Source organism: Platalea leucorodia (genome assembly GCF_965183815.1).
Source record: "Platalea leucorodia genome assembly, chromosome: 24".
Taxonomy (NCBI): Eukaryota; Metazoa; Chordata; class Aves; order Pelecaniformes; family Threskiornithidae; genus Platalea; species Platalea leucorodia.
In genome coordinates this window covers 2915715-2930176 of record NC_138846.1, presented here as the reverse complement: position 1 = coordinate 2930176, position 14462 = coordinate 2915715, and the positions used below count along the sequence as shown (strand labels likewise).

The window sequence follows — 14462 nt, the reverse complement described above, 5'->3', positions numbered from 1 at the left end:
CGCCAGGGGGCGCCCGCCGCCATCGGCCGCTCGGCGCTCGCTCTGCCCTGCCTGGCGGCGCAGCGGCGGGCCGGGCAGGACGCGCAGCGGAGCGCCGATCGCGGCGGCGGCGCGATGAGCCTGGCGGAGGGTCGCGCCCCGCGGCGCACGGCCGGTAACCGGCTGTCGGGGCTGCTGGAGGCCGAGGAGGAGGATGAGTTCTACCAGACCACCTACGGCGGCTTCACCGAGGTGCGGGCCCGGCGGGGGAGCCCTGGAGCTGGGGGACCGGGGCGGGGGGGGCGCGGGGGCACCAGGGCGAACGGGACCTCCCGGTGCTGTGAGGGGCTCGGGGGCGGGGGAGCCCCGGGGCGGGGAGGGAGCCCCGGGAGACGGGGTCCCGGGAGGTGGGGGAGCCCCGGGGGGGATGTATGGGGGTCCCGGGGGGGGTGGAGGGGTGTCCCCGGGGGCGGCCCGGGAGGGGGCTGCGGGGCGGCAGGAGGGGCCGGGGGAGGAGCAGCGGGGGCGCGGGGCGTCCTTTGGAGCCGTTGGAGACCCCCGCGGCCGTGGGGGTGACGCGGCCCCGCTGTCCCCGCAGGAGTCGGGCGATGACGAGTACCGCGGCGATCAGTCGGACAGCGACGACGAGGTGGACTCGGACTTCGACATCGACGAGGGCGAGGAACCCGCCAGCGACCAGGACGAGAGCGAGCCCAAGCGCCGCCGCCGCGTCGTCACCAAAGCCTACCGGGTGCGGGCGGGGAGCGGGCCGGGGGCGCCGGGGGCGCCTGCCCAGCGCCGCGGGCAGGGGACGCGCTCCCCGTTAGGAAAAGCCGAGGTCTGAACGAGGCCGAAGCCGTGGCCGGGGGGAGTTTTCCTCCCTCCTCACGTCCTCTGCCCCATCCCGTAGGAGCCCCTCAAGAGCCTTCGCCCCAAGAAGACGGAGATCCCCAGCGGCAGCTCCCAGAAGCCCCGAGAGGTGAAATCCGTCCCCTTGGAGCTCCAGGATGACGTGGGAGACAGTGAGTGTGCGCAGGACGGGACGGGACGGGCTGGAAACGGGCCCCCCGCCGGGAGAGCCCCTGGTGCGCCGGGCCGGCCGGTGCCCGCGGCTCAGCCCCGTCCTCGTGCCGCAGGTCGGAAGCACATGCGGCAGTCGACGACGGAGCACACGCGCCAAACCTTCCTGCGCATCCAGGAGCGGCAGGTCCAGTCCAAGCGCAAGAAGGGAGGCCCCAACTACGACCGGCCTCTGACGCAGGAGGAGCTGCTGGAGGAGGCCAAGATCACAGAGGAGATCAACCTCCGCTCCCTGGGTGAGGCGGACGCCATGCTGAGGGGCGCGGGCACCCCCGAAATGGCGCAGGGATGGGGGTGAGGGTGTCGGTGAGGCACTGAGCCTCCCCCTCACTTTGTCCCTCGTTTCCCAGAGAACTACGAGCGCCTGGAAGCCGACAAGAAGAAGCAGGTCCAGAAGAAGCGGAAATGCGTGGGGCCCGTGATCCGGTACTGGTCCGTCACCATGCCCCTCGTCCCGGAGCCGGGCAAGGAGGAGAACGTGGACGTGGAGGGGTAGGTTGGGGTCACCGTGACGTGGCCCCCGTGGGTTTTTCCCCCCAGCCGGACCCTGGCTCCCACTCCCGATGCCCCTCTTCCATCGCGGTGAGGGAGGAGCGGGTTTTGGGCAGCGCCTTGGAGCCCCCCATGCCCCGTGCTCCAGTCCTGGGGGGTGGCCTGAGCAGATTGGGCAGCTCTGCCCGCCGTGGGAGCTCCCCCGGGTTTCCCCCCGCCCCGGGGGTCTCCTGGGCACTGATTGCGGCTCTTCCAGGTTGGACCAAGACCCGCAGCAGGCCGAAGCAGCTCCAGCCCCGGCTCCGGCTTCCGCCGGGAAGTGCTCCCGCACCTTCATCTCCTTCAGCGACGATGAAACCTTCGAGCGCTTCTTCCCCAAAGCGAAACCGCCGCGGCTGCCGGTGCGGGAGATCTGCCCCGTCACCCACAAACCGGCCGTTTACCGCGACCCCATCACTGACATCCCCTACTCCAACATCCGCGCCTTCAAAATCATCCGGGAGGCCTACAAGAAATACATCACGGCGCACGGGCTGCCCAGCGCCGCCGCCTCCGCCGCCCTGGGGGCCGCCGCTCCCCCCGGCCCCGACCCCAACGTCCGTCCCACCCGCCAGAAGATCATCATCAAGCAGAGCGTCCCCACGACCTGAGCGCCCGGGGCCCGCGGGGGGCTCATGGCCGCTGCGGGTCGCGGCCTCTCCTCGCTCTGACTCCCGTGGGTGACCGTTCGTTGCTCTATTTATCTCCTTCCTGCCTTTTTTTATATAAAAAAAAAGAAATAAATCGGAGTAGCCTGCGTACAAGGGTGCGAACTCTCATTTCCATTCAAGATGCAGCGCCTGCAACACCAGGAGGCCCTACAGTAAACACAGGCTGCGTACGACCCCTTGGTTTCTGAGAGACCCTACAATAAACAAGCAGTTTGTCCCCAGGGCTGCTGCTCTCAGTGCAGCGCTGCCACGGGAGCCCTGATGACGGTGGCCCCGCGCACCCCCCCAAATGCGATTTTGGGGGCTGGGGGGCACGCGGGAGCCACGTCACCCAGACGGTCTGGGGGTGAAGGGGCATAAAACGTCCCCCCGGGGGTGACAGTGGGGTTCGGGGGTCTCTGAGGGGCCCCAGGCACGAGGTTCAGCCTCTCCCCGTGGCCAGGGCACCCCAAGGGGTAACAGGGAGCCACCGGGTCACGAGGGGCCCCCCATCGCCCCCGGGGTGCCCCCGCCGTGCCGGGGCGCTGGGGTGGAGCCGGCGCGGGGCTGGCAGGGCTCGATAACGCCCGGGGATATGTGATCTCGCCCCTCCCCGCCGCCGGCTCGCAGAATAAAATGCTGATCTCATGCCCTGCGCGGCCGGAGCCCTTGGCTCAGCACCGGGGCTCGCACCCAGGCAGGCTCCGCCGCCCCGGCCAGCGGCCAGGTAGGGCCCCAGGGTGGGGGTCCCAAGGGTGGGGGTCCCTTGGGGGTGGGGCGGCTGTGGGGCACGTCACGCCCGGGGACACGGGGCTCTGGGGTCCCCGGGTCTGTCTGGGGTCCCGGCTCCGAGGGATCCCCACCCCGCAGCCCCCCGGCTCTCGCCCGTGGGCGTCCGGTCCCTGCTGGGGGCACCGGCTGCGTGCGTGTCCCCCCCAGCCCTGGGGACCCAGGTGTCAGGGGGGAATCTCAACCTGGTTCCTCGGGGGGGACCCGACCTCGGTGTCGGGGGACTCAGGTCCTCAGCGTTTACCCCTGCTGCCCCCCCGGGAGGCGGGGACCCGTGCTGGGGGGCAGAGGGGCACTGGAGGGGGGGCCCGGGGGTGCTGGGGTGCTGAGCCGGGCCCTGGCCCCAGGCAGGGGGGGAGGCTGGGGGGGAGGCTGGGGGGGACGCGGGGTCCTGGCCCTGGGGAGCACCCGGGAGCCGGGACTCAGTTTTCTCAGGAGCTCCGCAACCACACCAGCCCGGCCCCCGCCCTGGGGTGCCCCACGGCCCCCCCAAACCACTGGGAACCCAGTACCACCCCGTGGCACGGAGGGGTCCCGCAGGCCGTGGCGTGGGGGGTCCCCTCGCAGTGTGGGGCACCCCCCCACCCCGGGGAGCCTCCCGCCGGCCGCTCAGCCCCCCGTCGTTCCCCCCAGGCCGCCCCCCGGCCCCCCGCCATGACGTCCTACCGGCAGGAGCTGGAGAAGTACCGGGACATCGACGAGGACAAGATCCTGCGGGAGCTGTCAGCCGAGGAGCTGGCGCAGCTGGACCTGGAGCTGCTGGAGATGGACCCCGAGGTGGGTCCCGGTGCGGGGGGACGGCGAGCGGGACGGGGGCCGCGCGGGCACCGGGGTCCCCCGGGGGTGACACGGTGGGTCCCCAGAACGTGCTGCTGCCGGCGGGGCTGCGGCAGCGGGACCAGACGCAGAAGAGCCCGACGGGGCCGCTGGACCGGGAGGCCCTGCTGCAGCACCTGGAGAAGCAGGCGCTGGAGGCCGGCGAGCGGGACGACCTGGTGCCCTTCACCGGCGAGAAGAAAGGTGCGGGGACCCGGGGGGGACATGGCGGGGACCGTGGGGGGGAGCAGGGGGGACAGGGCCCCGCAGCACCAGGTATATTTAGCTCGGCAGAACGGTCCTCGCCAGCGGCTCGGGTGTCCTGGGCGAGCTGGGTCCCCGCCAGCCCCGGGCACGGCCACCCCCTGGCAATGTCATCCCCCATATGGCCACCCCTGCAATGTCACCCCCCGTACAGCCACCTCTGGCCACGCCACCCCTGGCACAGCCACCCCGCGGCAATACCACCTCCAGCACGGCCACCCCCGGCAACGTCACCCCCCGCCCCAGTACAATCACACCAACGCCCCCAGATCGTCACCTGCCGGCAATGCCACCCCCCGGCAACGTCACCCCCAGGCACGGCCACCCCTAGGCCAGGTCACCCTCCGGCAGCGGCCGCATCCCCAGCCTCCTCCCCGGGCCACCATGTCCGGTGCCACCGGGCTGGTGCGAGGCCGGGCAGGGTGCGACCCGCGTCCCCGCGCCCAGGGAAGCCCTTCGTGCCCAAGAACCCGACGCGGGAGATCCCGCGGGAGGAGCAGATCACGCTGGAGCCCGAGCTGGAGGAGGCGCTGGCCAACGCCACCGAGGCCGAGATGTGCGACATCGCCGGTGGGTCTCACACGGGGCTGCCACGTCGCACCGCAGCCTTGCACGGGGCTGCTGCATCGCACCGCAACCTCGCACGGAGCTGCCGCGTCGCACTGCAACTTCGCATGGGGCTGCCGCATCGCACCGCAACCTCGCACAGGGCTGCCACGTTGCACTGCAGCCTTGCACGGGGCTGCCGCATCACACCGCAACCTCGCACGGAGCTGCCGCATCACACCGCAACCCTGCACGGGGCTGCCACATTGCACCGCAACCCTGCACGGGGCTGCTGCATCGTGCCGCAGCCTCACCCAGGGCTGCCTTGTTGCACCACAGCCTCACACGAGGCTGCCACGTGGCATGACAACTGTGCACAAGGCCACCGCATCACACCGCAGCCTCGCATGGGGCTGCCACGTTGCACAGCAGCCCTGCACGGGGCAGCCGTGTCGCACCATAACCTTGCACAGGGTTGCCGCATTTGCTGCAGCCTCACCCGGGGCTGCCTCGTTGCACCACAGCCTCGCACAAGACTGGCGCATCGCAGCGCAGCCTCACACGGGGCTGCCGCATCGCACGACAACCTTGCACGGGGCAGCCACGTCACACCACAGCCTTGCACGAGGCTGCCCTGTTGCACCACAGCCTCGCACGGGGGTAGCATGTCCCGCAGCAGCTTCACGTGGGGGCAGCTTGTGGCACCGCAGCATCGCACCGCAGCGTCGCACGGCGGGGAGCACGTCACACGGCGATAGCGTGTTACACAAGGATAGTTTGTTGCACGGGGGGAAACATTGCATGGCGCCAGCGTGTTGCACGCCTGCCCCGGCCTCGTGTCGCACCCGTGCTCGCTGCTGCCAGGCGTGTACCGAGCCCCCCCGCCCCCCTGGGTCCCCGCCAGGGCCCGGCTAAAAGCAGCACCGTGCCCCCGCGCTCGGCTTTCACCGCTGGCCCCCGGCCCACCCGCTCCCTGCGGCTTCCCCGGCCCCCCCCGCGCAGGGCTGGGGGGCGGCGGCCACCCCGGGGGGACAGGAGGGGACCGGGGGGTCCCGGGGCCCCCGCTGACCCCCACCCCGCTCCCGCAGCCATCCTGGGCATGTACACGCTGATGAGCAACAAGCAGTACTACGACGCGATCTGCAGCGGGACCATCACCAACACGGAGGGCATCAACAGTGAGTGCCCCGGGACACGGGGACGAGCCCCCCCGGGACAGGGGACACGGGGACGTGGGGGCACGTGGCTGTTCGGGGGGAACTCGGGGACCGGAACCCCTCCGGGATTCCCCACGGTGACCCCAAGGACGCGTGCGAACGCGCACGTCCCCGCGTGTCCGTGCCCCCGTGCGCAGTCACGTGTCCCCCCGTGCACACGCGTGTGCCGCAGGCGTGGTGAAGCCCGACACGTACAAGCCGGTGCCGGATGAGCCCCCGAATCCCACCAACGTGGAGGAGACGCTGCGGCAGATCCAGGCCAACGACGGGGCTCTGGAGGACGTCAACCTCAACAACATCAAGGTGAGGGACCTGGTGGCAGCGTCCCCGGGGGCCAGTCCCAGTCCTGGGGTGCCAGTCCCCCTCCTGGGGTGTCCCCATGGGGCTGGTCCCTATCCCAAGGTGTCCCCAGGGTGTCCCCAGGGTGTCCCTGGGTGCTGCTCCCTGCCCGGGGTGGTGCCAGGGTGATGGGTCCCACCCTGGGGTGTCCCCACGAGGCCTGGTCACCCTGTCCCAGGGTGCTGCTCGCTGTCCCGGGGTGTCCCCATAGGGCTGGTCCCCATCTTGGGGCACCCCTGGGGTGCTTGTCCCCATCCTGGAGTGGCTCCAGGGCACCCTAAGGTGCTGGCCCTCAGCCAGGGGCATCTGTGTCCCCTTGGTGCCATCCCACGTCCCCTTGGTGCCACTCACATGCCTCGGGTGACATCAGCACCCTCTCAGGGATGGCACCGTACCCTTGGAGAGATCTACACCCCCCCGATGCCACTTACAGCCCCTTGATGGCACCCACTTCCCCTCAGGGACATCCCCATCCCCTCGGTGACACCCCCATCCCCATGGGGACATCCCCGTCCCCTCGGTGACACCCCGGCCCCCTTGCCGCAGGACATTCCCATCTCCACGCTGAAGGCCATCTGCGAGGCCATGAAAACCAACACCCACGTCAAGAAGCTCAGCCTGGTAGCCACCCGCAGCAACGACCCCGTGGCCAGCGTGAGTCCCGGCACCGTGTCCCCCGTGTCCCCACGCGTCCCCAGGCAGGGAGGGGATGCGGTCCCCTGCCCCCGGCTCCATCCTGGGCACCAGCAAGCCCAGGGGACGGTGGCTTTTCCGCCATCACCCGAGGCATCGGTGGCCCAGGGCGTGCCAGAGGGGGGTGCCAGCCCCGGGTGACACGCCGAGGTGACACCCTGAGGTGACACGCAGGCTGTGGCCGAGATGCTGATGGAGAACAAGACCCTGCAGAGCCTCAACATCGAATCCAACTTCATCACCAGCGCCGGCATGATGAGCATCATCAAGGCCATGTACCACAACACCACCCTGAGCGAGCTCAAGGTGGACAACCAGGTAGGGATGGGCACCCAGGGGTGGCCCGGGGAGGGGACAGGGGTGTCCCCAACTTCCCGGCGTGCCTGGTTTCACCCCGGCCCCGCAGTGCCAGCGGCTGGGCGACACGGTGGAGATGGAGATGGCCACCATGCTGGAGCAGTGCCCCTCCGTCGTGCGCTTCGGCTACCACTTCACGCAGCAAGGCCCCCGCGCCCGCGCCGCCATCGCCATCACCAAAAACAACGAGCTCCGTGAGTGTCCCCCGCGTCCCCTCCCGGGGCAGGAATCGGGGTGGGGGTCCCGGCCCTGACGCCCCCCTCTTTCCCCTACCCCAGGTCGCAAGCAGAAGAAAACCTAACGGCCCCCCCGGCACGAACGAGCTCCGGCTCCTGCTCCCCGGGGCTGCTGTAAATAAAGACGACGGAGAGACGCGGCTTCGGGATCCGCTCGGACGCGTCCCGGGGCAGGATTTGCACGCGGGGGCCGGAATGGGGATCGTAGGGATGGGCCGAGGGAGGGTAACGCCGCTGGGGAGGCGGCAGGGGCTCGAGGCCCTGTTAGCCGCCCCGTTAATCCGCGGGGGCCGAGCCGGACACCTGGATCCCCTCGGGGAGCAGTGGGGTCGGGGTATTTACGCCCAGGGGATTGGGTTACGGCACCAGGAGGGGTGGGGGGAGCAGGGCAACCCCCCGTCTGGCAGCCGGGTGCCCCCGTGGCACAGAGCCGGGCACCCAGGGCCCACGGAGGCCGGCACCCGCAGCCCAGTGAGGCGGGTGGGGGGGGACGCAGGGCCTATTTATAGGTTCTGCCACCTATTTATAGGCACGAGCTGAGCGAGCGGGTAAATCCCGGTGCCCAGGGGTAACATCACCCCGGGCAGCGCTGCCAGGGAGCCCCCCCGGGACAGGATCGGCCCCAGAGCCCAGGGAGACCCTTGGGTGGGTGGTGGGTGCTGCCCCAGGGTGCGGATGCCGGCTCGGGGCGCAGCCCCGTAAACGACAGTCCCATGGGTGCCCGCCTGATGTGGGAGCACCTGCAGGTACCCAAAGGCTGGCAGGAAAAGTGGGGGGGGAAACTGAGGCAGGGGGAGGGCGGCGTGGCCGGGCGCTTTCCAAAGCACCGGGACAGCTGCCGGGGCCGGGGAGGAGGGGGGGAACCCGGCGCCACCACCCCGAAAGGCCACGACCCGCAGGCAGCTGCCAGCGTGCGAGAAAATGAGCGTGACTTGGGCCAGGGACAGGAGGGGACGGGATGGGGACGGGCCGAAACCCACATCGAGGTTGGCAGCGCTCGCGGGGCTCTGGCCAGGGTGGGGACACCCCGAAAAGGCCCCAGGTTGAGCATCCCAGGGTGGCAAAACGCTGGGACCCCCGATATCAGCCCTCCCCGGGACCTGCCCCAACGGCTCAGACACCTCTGTCCTCTGCAGCTGCCTCTATTAACGGCGGGGCCTGGGGACAGCCGGGGGGCACCGTCCCCAAGGGGACCGCTGGGGCAGAGGGGGCCTCAGGCCAGCAGCAGCGCGGGCGGCTCGTCCTCGTCAGAGTCAAATTCGGCGTTCTCATCCTTCACCCACTTGCCGGAGCGGTCCTGAATCCAGCCAGCGCTGGGGACGGACAGACAGACAGATGGAGGGCGTGAGAGGTGGCTCGTTGGGGGTCTCCCCGCGCCAGCGGGGCCAGGACTCACCTCCGCAGCTGCAGGTATCGCTCCAGGGCCTGGCGTCTCTCGGGGCTGAGGGCTTCGGGCTGGCTCAGGGCCGACGATGAGCCTTTTCCTTTGCCACCTCGCTGCGTCCGGGCCGGAGCCGCCTTCGGTGTGTCTGGGAGGGCAGAGAGGGGCTGGCGGGACCCGCAGAAACGGGAGAGGCCCGGCTGAGAGCCCAGGCGCCCTGCCCCGCCGGCACAGCCCCGGAACCGCCAGCCGGCTCTTACCTGCTCGCCTGCCGCGATGCCCCGGCAGCAGGGCTGCAGGGCTGGCGTCCACGGCTTCTCCGTCCTTCCGTGACGGCTCCGGAGGCGTCAAGGCGGTGTTCGGCCCCACCTGGGTCACACCGGCTCGCGAGCTGCTTCCCTCCACGCTGCGACAGGAGGAGTCAGGGCCTCATCGCACACACGCCCGAGGGCGGTGAGGCCACGGCGCTGCCGGTCCCTCCCGGGCAGCCCAGAGCTTTCCCCCATCCTCCTGCAGCAAAACCAAAGGTCTTACCCTGTCCTCCGGCAGCAGCTGCTGTAGGGAGCGGCTTTCAGCAGAGCGCTCCGGGCGATCCTCCTCGTCCGCGCCAGAAGAGGGGCCGGGGAGCCCTGGGGAGAGGGGACAGAGCTCAGGGGGGCCTGGCTGGGGGGTCCTGGCCAGGGGGTCCAGCGGGGCGAGGAAGGGGCATCCACACCAACCTGCGCGCCTGCTTCCTCTGCCCGCACCTCCTCCTCGTGCCGCCGCTTCTGGGCCGCGTCCTGGAGCGAGCGCTTCTTGCCGTAGAAGCGCTGCAGGCCTGGAAGAGAGGGAAGAGGAGGGGGGGGGGGGCCGTGCTCGCTGGGCGCAGCCCACCCCCCTGCCTGTCCCCCACTTACTGCTCGTGTGCTTCTTGCCAGCCCTGTGGACCGTCAGCACGTCCAGCGTGTCGAAGACGGGGCGGTGGGCGCACACGGTGCAGGCGTACCTGTGCCGAGGGCGGGGGGAAAGCTGCCGTCAGGACCCCGCAAGCGGCTGGAGGGGGGGCTGCCCTCGGGGGTCTCGCTCACCTCCCGCTCCTCAGCAGCAGCGCCTCGTCCTCGGGGATGTAGTTGGCCAAGAGATCGGCGACGCGTCGTTTCTGGGAGAGAGCGAGGGGGCCCAGGGAGCGCTGGTCCCCCCGCGCCTGCTGCCGGAGCAGGGGGGGCCGCCTCCAGTTCGCCCCGCGGGGAACCAGCCCTTCCCCCAGCCCTGTCCCCCCTTAGGCCAGGAAACCCTGGCACCCCGGGGACCCCCCTCCGAGGGAGAAAAGGGGGGGAGTTGGGGTGTCAGGGCTGGGGAGGGGGCGTTCGGGTGATGGGGGCAACTCCGAGGAGTGGCCTGGGCCAAGGCGGGTATTTGGGGCGCTGGGAGGGGAACCCTAAGGCCAACACAGGGCAGGGGTGAGGGGGAATCCGGGGTGCAGAGGAGCTTCGGGGAGCGGGGAAGGGCTGGGGGGGCCGGCGGGGACCAGGCCAGGGCAAAGGGGGCGAGCCCGGGGGGTACGCGGGGAGGCCGCGGCCGGGGTTAGGGGGGCCCGGGGGGGCGGGGGAGGGCCGGGGGGGCCCGGGGGGGCCAGGACCCACCTGCAGCACCCCCAGCTGAGCGGCGTCGTCCCCCTCCCGCTTGAAGGACATGGCGGCCGCGGCGCCGGCCCGCGGTTGCTATGGGAACCGCCCACCCCCCCCCCCCCCGGCGCTCAGCTTCCGGGCGGCTTTTCCCGGCAGGCCACGCGCGGGAGCGGAGACCAATCAGAGAGCGCGAGGGGCGGGGCGGGCGAGCCCCCGTGTCCCCAGGCGGCCGCGGCCCCGTGGCATGACGGGAGTTGTAGTTCCGCGGCGCCATCCCTGGCGGGGGTGGGGGGCAGAGGCCCCCCCGGGGGCAGGGACCGGGGGGCGGCAGGGGCCGGGCGGCCGGGAGGACCCCGGGGGCGGGGGGGGGGGTGTGCGGCGGCGTCACTGCCCGGGGGGGCGGCGGAGTCGTCCCCTCTCGTCGCGGACTACAAGTCCCAGAGGCCTCCGCCGGGGCGGCCGTGCCGGGCCTGGCGTCTCCGGCCTCACCGGGGCCCGGGGGCGCCCGGGGGCGGCGGCGGGGCCGAGCCCGCCCCCCTGAGCGGCGGCCGCAGCGCCGGGGCCCTGGGCCGGTCCCCCGCCCGGGCCGGGGCTGTTCGTATGAGCCCCCCGCCCGTGCTGGCGGGGGCCGGGGCTGAGCGGGGCCGCCCCGCCATGGCGGCGGGGAGCGGGGGAGCGGGGGCCCCGGCCCGGGAGCACCGCCTGGAGCCCGGGGACACGCTGCCGGGGCTGGCGCTGCGCTACGGGGTGACGGTGAGCGGCCGCGGGGGCTGCCGGGGTCGGGGACATCCAGGGGCCCGGGGCGGCGCGGGGGAGGACCCCCGGGGCCGCGGTCCCCATGGGGCCACCCCGGCCCCCCCGGGCCCCGGCCCCTTCTCTCACCCGCGCTGTCCCGGTGGCTGTGCCCCACCCATCGCTGTCCCTCTCCTGTCCCCATCCCCGTCCCCATCCCGTCCTTGGCCCTGTCCCCGTCCCTGTCCCCATCCCATCCTTACCCTTGTCCCCATCCCGTCCTGTCCCCATCCCGTCCTGTCCCCATCCCTGTCCCCATCCCGTCCTGACCCCATCCCTGTCCTTATCACATCCCTGTCCCCATCCCCGTCCCCATCCCATCCCTGTCCCCATCCCATCCTGTCCCCATCCCTGTCCCCATCCCGTCCTGTCCCCATCCCTGTCCCCATCCTGTCCTGTCCCCATCCCGTCCTGTCCCCATGCCTGTCCCCATCCCGTCCTGACCCCATCCCTGTCCTTATCACATCCCTGTCCCCATCCCCGTCCCCATCTCATCCCTGTCCCCATCCCATCCTGTCCCCATCCCTGTCCCCATCCCCGGCAGATGGAGCAGATCAAGCGCGCCAACCGCCTCTACACCACGGACACCATCTTCCTCAAGCCCACCCTCCTCATCCCCGCGCCGGCGCAGCCGGGGGGACCCTGCCCCGAGGATGAGGACAAGGACGAGGACGCGCCCGTCCCCTCGGGGGATGCCCCGGCCGCCCCGTCCCGCCACGACCTCTCGGCTACCGATTTCCTGCGGCAGCTCGACGCCGAGATCGGGCGCTCCAAGGCGGCGGCGGCGGCACAACGGCTCCGCGCCGGCGGCACAGGGTGAGCGCGCCCGTCCCACCTCCCCTTTTGGGGCAAAACGGGAGCTTTTGGCTGCGGGGGGGGTGGGCGGGTGGCAGGGCCACCCCTCAGTGCCACCCCGCTGCGTCCCCTGCAGCACGGCCGAGGCCGAAGGCACCCAGAGCCCCGATGCCAGGGCCCCGCCAGCCCCCTGGGGCCCCCGCCTGGGCCCCCGGCCCCTCACCAGGACCCCGCGGGCGGCCGCCCTCCGTGACGCCGAGGACGAGATCTTCACGCTGTGACACCGGGGACACCGGGGACGTGCCGCCGTGGCTCCCACCCCGCGGTGCCGGGGACACTGGGGCACCCCCAGCCCCGGCCGGGGGATACTGGAGGGGACACAGGGATTTTGGGGGGGCACACGGTGTCCCCTCCCTGTCCCCTTCGAGGGGCCTGTCCCGCTGCAGGGACACCCAACGCCTGGGTGCAGAGCCAGCCCTCTCGCAGGGCTACTGGGAGCTACTGGGAGGTACTGGGACACGATTTACCAGCTGATGTTTTTCCTCTGGTTGTATTTATTTGTACGTCTTTGCTCTTGCGGGGGGTGGGACCCCGTGCCAGTGCCTGGACCCCCACGGGGATGGGGACGGTCACCCCCACCCCGAGAGCCTGTAAATAAAACGGAGCACCGTCACTCGGCTCTGCCTGTTTGTCACCCCCCCGGGGACACTGTCACGCACTCCCTGGGGACACTGTCACCCCCCTGGGGACACAGACACCCCCCTGGGGACGTGGTCACCCCCTGGGGACGCTGCCACCCCCCTGGGGATGCTGTCACCCTCAGGGACGCGGTCGGTGCTCTGAGGACACAGTCGCATCCCCGGGGGTACAGGCGCTCGCCTGGGGACGCCGTGTCCCCCCACCAGGGACCTCGGTGCCGCGCCACGCGGTGCCACCAGGTGTCACCCTCCGCCCGCACCCTTGGGACCCCCCCGAGCCCCGGGGTCCCCCCAGTGCCCCCCAGGGCCACCCGCTCCCCTGGGGCGTCCCCAGGGTCCCCTCTGTGTGTGTGTGTCCCCCCGGGGAGGCTGGGGACACTTGGGGACCGGAGCCTGAGTGGCACCTGGCGGGGGGGGGGGGGCGAGCCCAGTGCTCCCAGTAGCTCCCAGTAGCCGCAGGGCTGTGCCCCGCTCCCACGCGTGTGCAAACCGCACACACACACGCACACCCCCCCCCGCCCTGAGCGGCTAATGAGGCTCAGCTCATTAGCGGGGATTAACGCCTATCTATAGGGCGGCCCCGGGCGGGGGCGGTGTCGCGGGTGGGGGGGTCCCACGGGGGTCCCCGGTCCCGCCCCCGGCCCCGCTCCGGCCGCCGGCCGGTCCCGGCCCGTTCCGGGGCGGAGCCGTTCGGGGCCGTTCGGGGCCGTTCGGGACCGTTCGGGGCCGTTCGGAGCCGGTACCGAGCGCGGAGGGGTTGGGGGGGGGGAACACACGCACGCACGTGTGCTCTGGGGGGTGTAGCTGGGGTGTTGGGGGCTGTAGTTGGGGTGTTGGGGGGTGTAGTTGGGGTGTTGGGGGGGTGTAGTTGGGGTATTGGGGGGTGTAGCTGGGGTGTTGGGGGCTGCCGGGGCGGGGGGGGTGTTGTAGGGGGGCGGGTGAGGTGTTGGGGCGGCGCGGTGTTGGGGTGTTGCGAGGGTGTCGGTGGGGTGTTGTGTTGGGGTGTTGCGAGGGTGTCGGTGGGGTGTTGTGTTGGGGTGTTGCGCGGTGTCGGTGGGGTGTTGTGTTGGGGTGTTGCGCGGTGTCGGTGGGGTGTTGTGTTGGGGTGTTGCGAGGGTGTCGGTGGGGTGTTGTGTTGGGGTGTTGCGCGGTGTCGGTGGGGTGTTGTGTTGGGGTGTTGCGAGGGTGTCGGTGGGGTGTTGTGTTGGGGTGTTGCGCGGTGTCGGTGGGGTGTTGTGTTGGGGTGTTGCACGGTGTCAGTGGGGTGCCGCGGCGGGGTGTTGGAGTGGGGTGCTGTGGGGGTGCTGGCGGGGTGTTTCGGGGCGCTGTGCGGGTGTTGCGCGGGGCGGGGTGTGCGGGGGGGTGTTGTTGCGGCGGGGGGGCTGTGAGTGGGTGCGGGTGGGTGTCGGTGGGTGCGGGTGTGCGCACAGCCGCGGTGTCCCGGCGCCGCTGGCAGCAGTTCCCGGGGCACTGGGAGCACTGGGGTGGGGGTACTGGGGACGTTGGGACGGGCACACTGGAGCAGGGGCACTGGGGACACTGGGATGAGGGTACAGGGACGCTGGGATGGGAGCACCGGGAGGAGGACACTGGGGACACTGGGAGGAGGCACTGGGGGCACTGGGATACAGGGAACACTGGACAGGAGCACTGGGGACACTGGGATGAGGGTACAGGGACGCTGGGAGGGGC

At 71.6% G+C, this 14462-nt stretch overlaps 4 protein-coding genes across 7 annotated transcripts; 3 read left to right on the top strand and 1 right to left on the bottom strand.

The window, feature by feature from the left end:
- The first annotated feature begins 76 nt into the window (after positions 1–76).
- Positions 77–2339, top strand: VPS72 (vacuolar protein sorting 72 homolog). 2 transcript variants are annotated; one of them, XM_082333312.1, is made up of 6 exons: positions 77–231; positions 578–730; positions 890–1001; positions 1116–1295; positions 1410–1551; positions 1808–2339. In XM_082333312.1, the coding sequence occupies exons 1-6, from the start codon at positions 115–117 to the stop codon at positions 2199–2201; spliced, it is 1098 nt and encodes a 365-aa protein (XP_082189438.1). In that variant the 5' UTR covers positions 77–114; the 3' UTR covers positions 2202–2339. The 2 variants fall into 2 exon arrangements, with proteins under 2 accessions (XP_082189438.1, XP_082189437.1); XM_082333311.1 differs by having other exon boundaries at positions 890–1007.
- A 530-nt stretch (positions 2340–2869) lies between these two features.
- TMOD4 (tropomodulin 4) lies at positions 2870–7638 on the top strand. Of its 2 annotated transcripts, XM_082332826.1 has the most exons (10): positions 2870–2967; positions 3663–3806; positions 3893–4049; positions 4557–4679; positions 5744–5833; positions 6045–6175; positions 6758–6865; positions 7079–7222; positions 7311–7455; positions 7540–7638. In XM_082332826.1, the coding sequence occupies exons 2-10, from the start codon at positions 3684–3686 to the stop codon at positions 7560–7562; spliced, it is 1044 nt and encodes a 347-aa protein (XP_082188952.1). In that variant the 5' UTR covers positions 2870–2967; positions 3663–3683; the 3' UTR covers positions 7563–7638. The 2 variants fall into 2 exon arrangements, with proteins under 2 accessions (XP_082188952.1, XP_082188953.1); XM_082332827.1 differs by lacking the exon at positions 4557–4679.
- An 812-nt stretch (positions 7639–8450) lies between these two features.
- On the bottom strand, positions 8451–10632 carry LOC309600484 (sodium channel modifier 1-like). Of its 2 annotated transcripts, none has more exons than XM_082332875.1 (8): positions 10501–10632; positions 9946–10016; positions 9775–9863; positions 9598–9695; positions 9413–9507; positions 9139–9284; positions 8894–9045; positions 8451–8810 (listed from the first exon to the last, which is right to left on the bottom strand). In XM_082332875.1, the coding sequence occupies exons 1-8, from the start codon at positions 10549–10551 to the stop codon at positions 8766–8768; spliced, it is 747 nt and encodes a 248-aa protein (XP_082189001.1). In that variant the 5' UTR covers positions 10552–10632; the 3' UTR covers positions 8451–8765. The 2 variants fall into 2 exon arrangements, with proteins under 2 accessions (XP_082189001.1, XP_082189000.1); XM_082332874.1 differs by having other exon boundaries at positions 8607–8810; positions 8894–9026.
- Positions 10633–10970: 338 nt separating this feature from the next.
- Positions 10971–12745, top strand: LYSMD1 (LysM domain containing 1). The gene is made up of 3 exons (XM_082332882.1): positions 10971–11238; positions 11822–12093; positions 12209–12745. The coding sequence occupies exons 1-3, from the start codon at positions 11086–11088 to the stop codon at positions 12351–12353; spliced, it is 570 nt and encodes a 189-aa protein (XP_082189008.1). The 5' UTR covers positions 10971–11085; the 3' UTR covers positions 12354–12745.
- The last annotated feature ends 1717 nt before the right edge of the window (positions 12746–14462 follow it).

What these genes read in the sequence shown, in the direction of transcription:
- TMOD4 (XM_082332826.1), top strand. Translation starts at nt 3,684, where the DNA reads ATGACGTCCTACCGGCAGGAGCTGGAGAAGTACCGGGACATCGACGAG. An exon ending in CAACACGGAGGGCATCAACA is followed by an intron (nt 5,834 to 6,044) that starts GTGAGTGCCCCG and finishes CGTGTGCCGCAG; the next exon opens with GCGTGGTGAAGCCCGACACG. An exon ending in AGCTCAAGGTGGACAACCAG is followed by an intron (nt 7,223 to 7,310) that starts GTAGGGATGGGC and finishes CCGGCCCCGCAG; the next exon opens with TGCCAGCGGCTGGGCGACAC.
- LOC309600484 (XM_082332874.1), bottom strand. Translation starts at nt 10,551, where the DNA reads ATGTCCTTCAAGCGGGAGGGGGACGACGCCGCTCAGCTGGGGGTGCTG. An exon ending in TGGCAAGAAGCACACGAGCA is followed by an intron (nt 9,696 to 9,774) that starts GTAAGTGGGGGA and finishes CCTCTCTTCCAG; the next exon opens with GCCTGCAGCGCTTCTACGGC. An exon ending in CGATACCTGCAGCTGCGGAG is followed by an intron (nt 8,811 to 8,893) that starts GTGAGTCCTGGC and finishes GTCCGTCCCCAG; the next exon opens with CGCTGGCTGGATTCAGGACC.
- LYSMD1 (XM_082332882.1), top strand. Translation starts at nt 11,086, where the DNA reads ATGAGCCCCCCGCCCGTGCTGGCGGGGGCCGGGGCTGAGCGGGGCCGC. An exon ending in CGCTGCGCTACGGGGTGACG is followed by an intron (nt 11,239 to 11,821) that starts GTGAGCGGCCGC and finishes CATCCCCGGCAG; the next exon opens with ATGGAGCAGATCAAGCGCGC. An exon ending in CTCCGCGCCGGCGGCACAGG is followed by an intron (nt 12,094 to 12,208) that starts GTGAGCGCGCCC and finishes CGTCCCCTGCAG; the next exon opens with CACGGCCGAGGCCGAAGGCA.
- VPS72 (XM_082333311.1), top strand. Translation starts at nt 115, where the DNA reads ATGAGCCTGGCGGAGGGTCGCGCCCCGCGGCGCACGGCCGGTAACCGG. An exon ending in TCGTCACCAAAGCCTACCGG is followed by an intron (nt 731 to 889) that starts GTGCGGGCGGGG and finishes CCCATCCCGTAG; the next exon opens with GAGCCCCTCAAGAGCCTTCG. An exon ending in GAGAACGTGGACGTGGAGGG is followed by an intron (nt 1,552 to 1,807) that starts GTAGGTTGGGGT and finishes CGGCTCTTCCAG; the next exon opens with GTTGGACCAAGACCCGCAGC.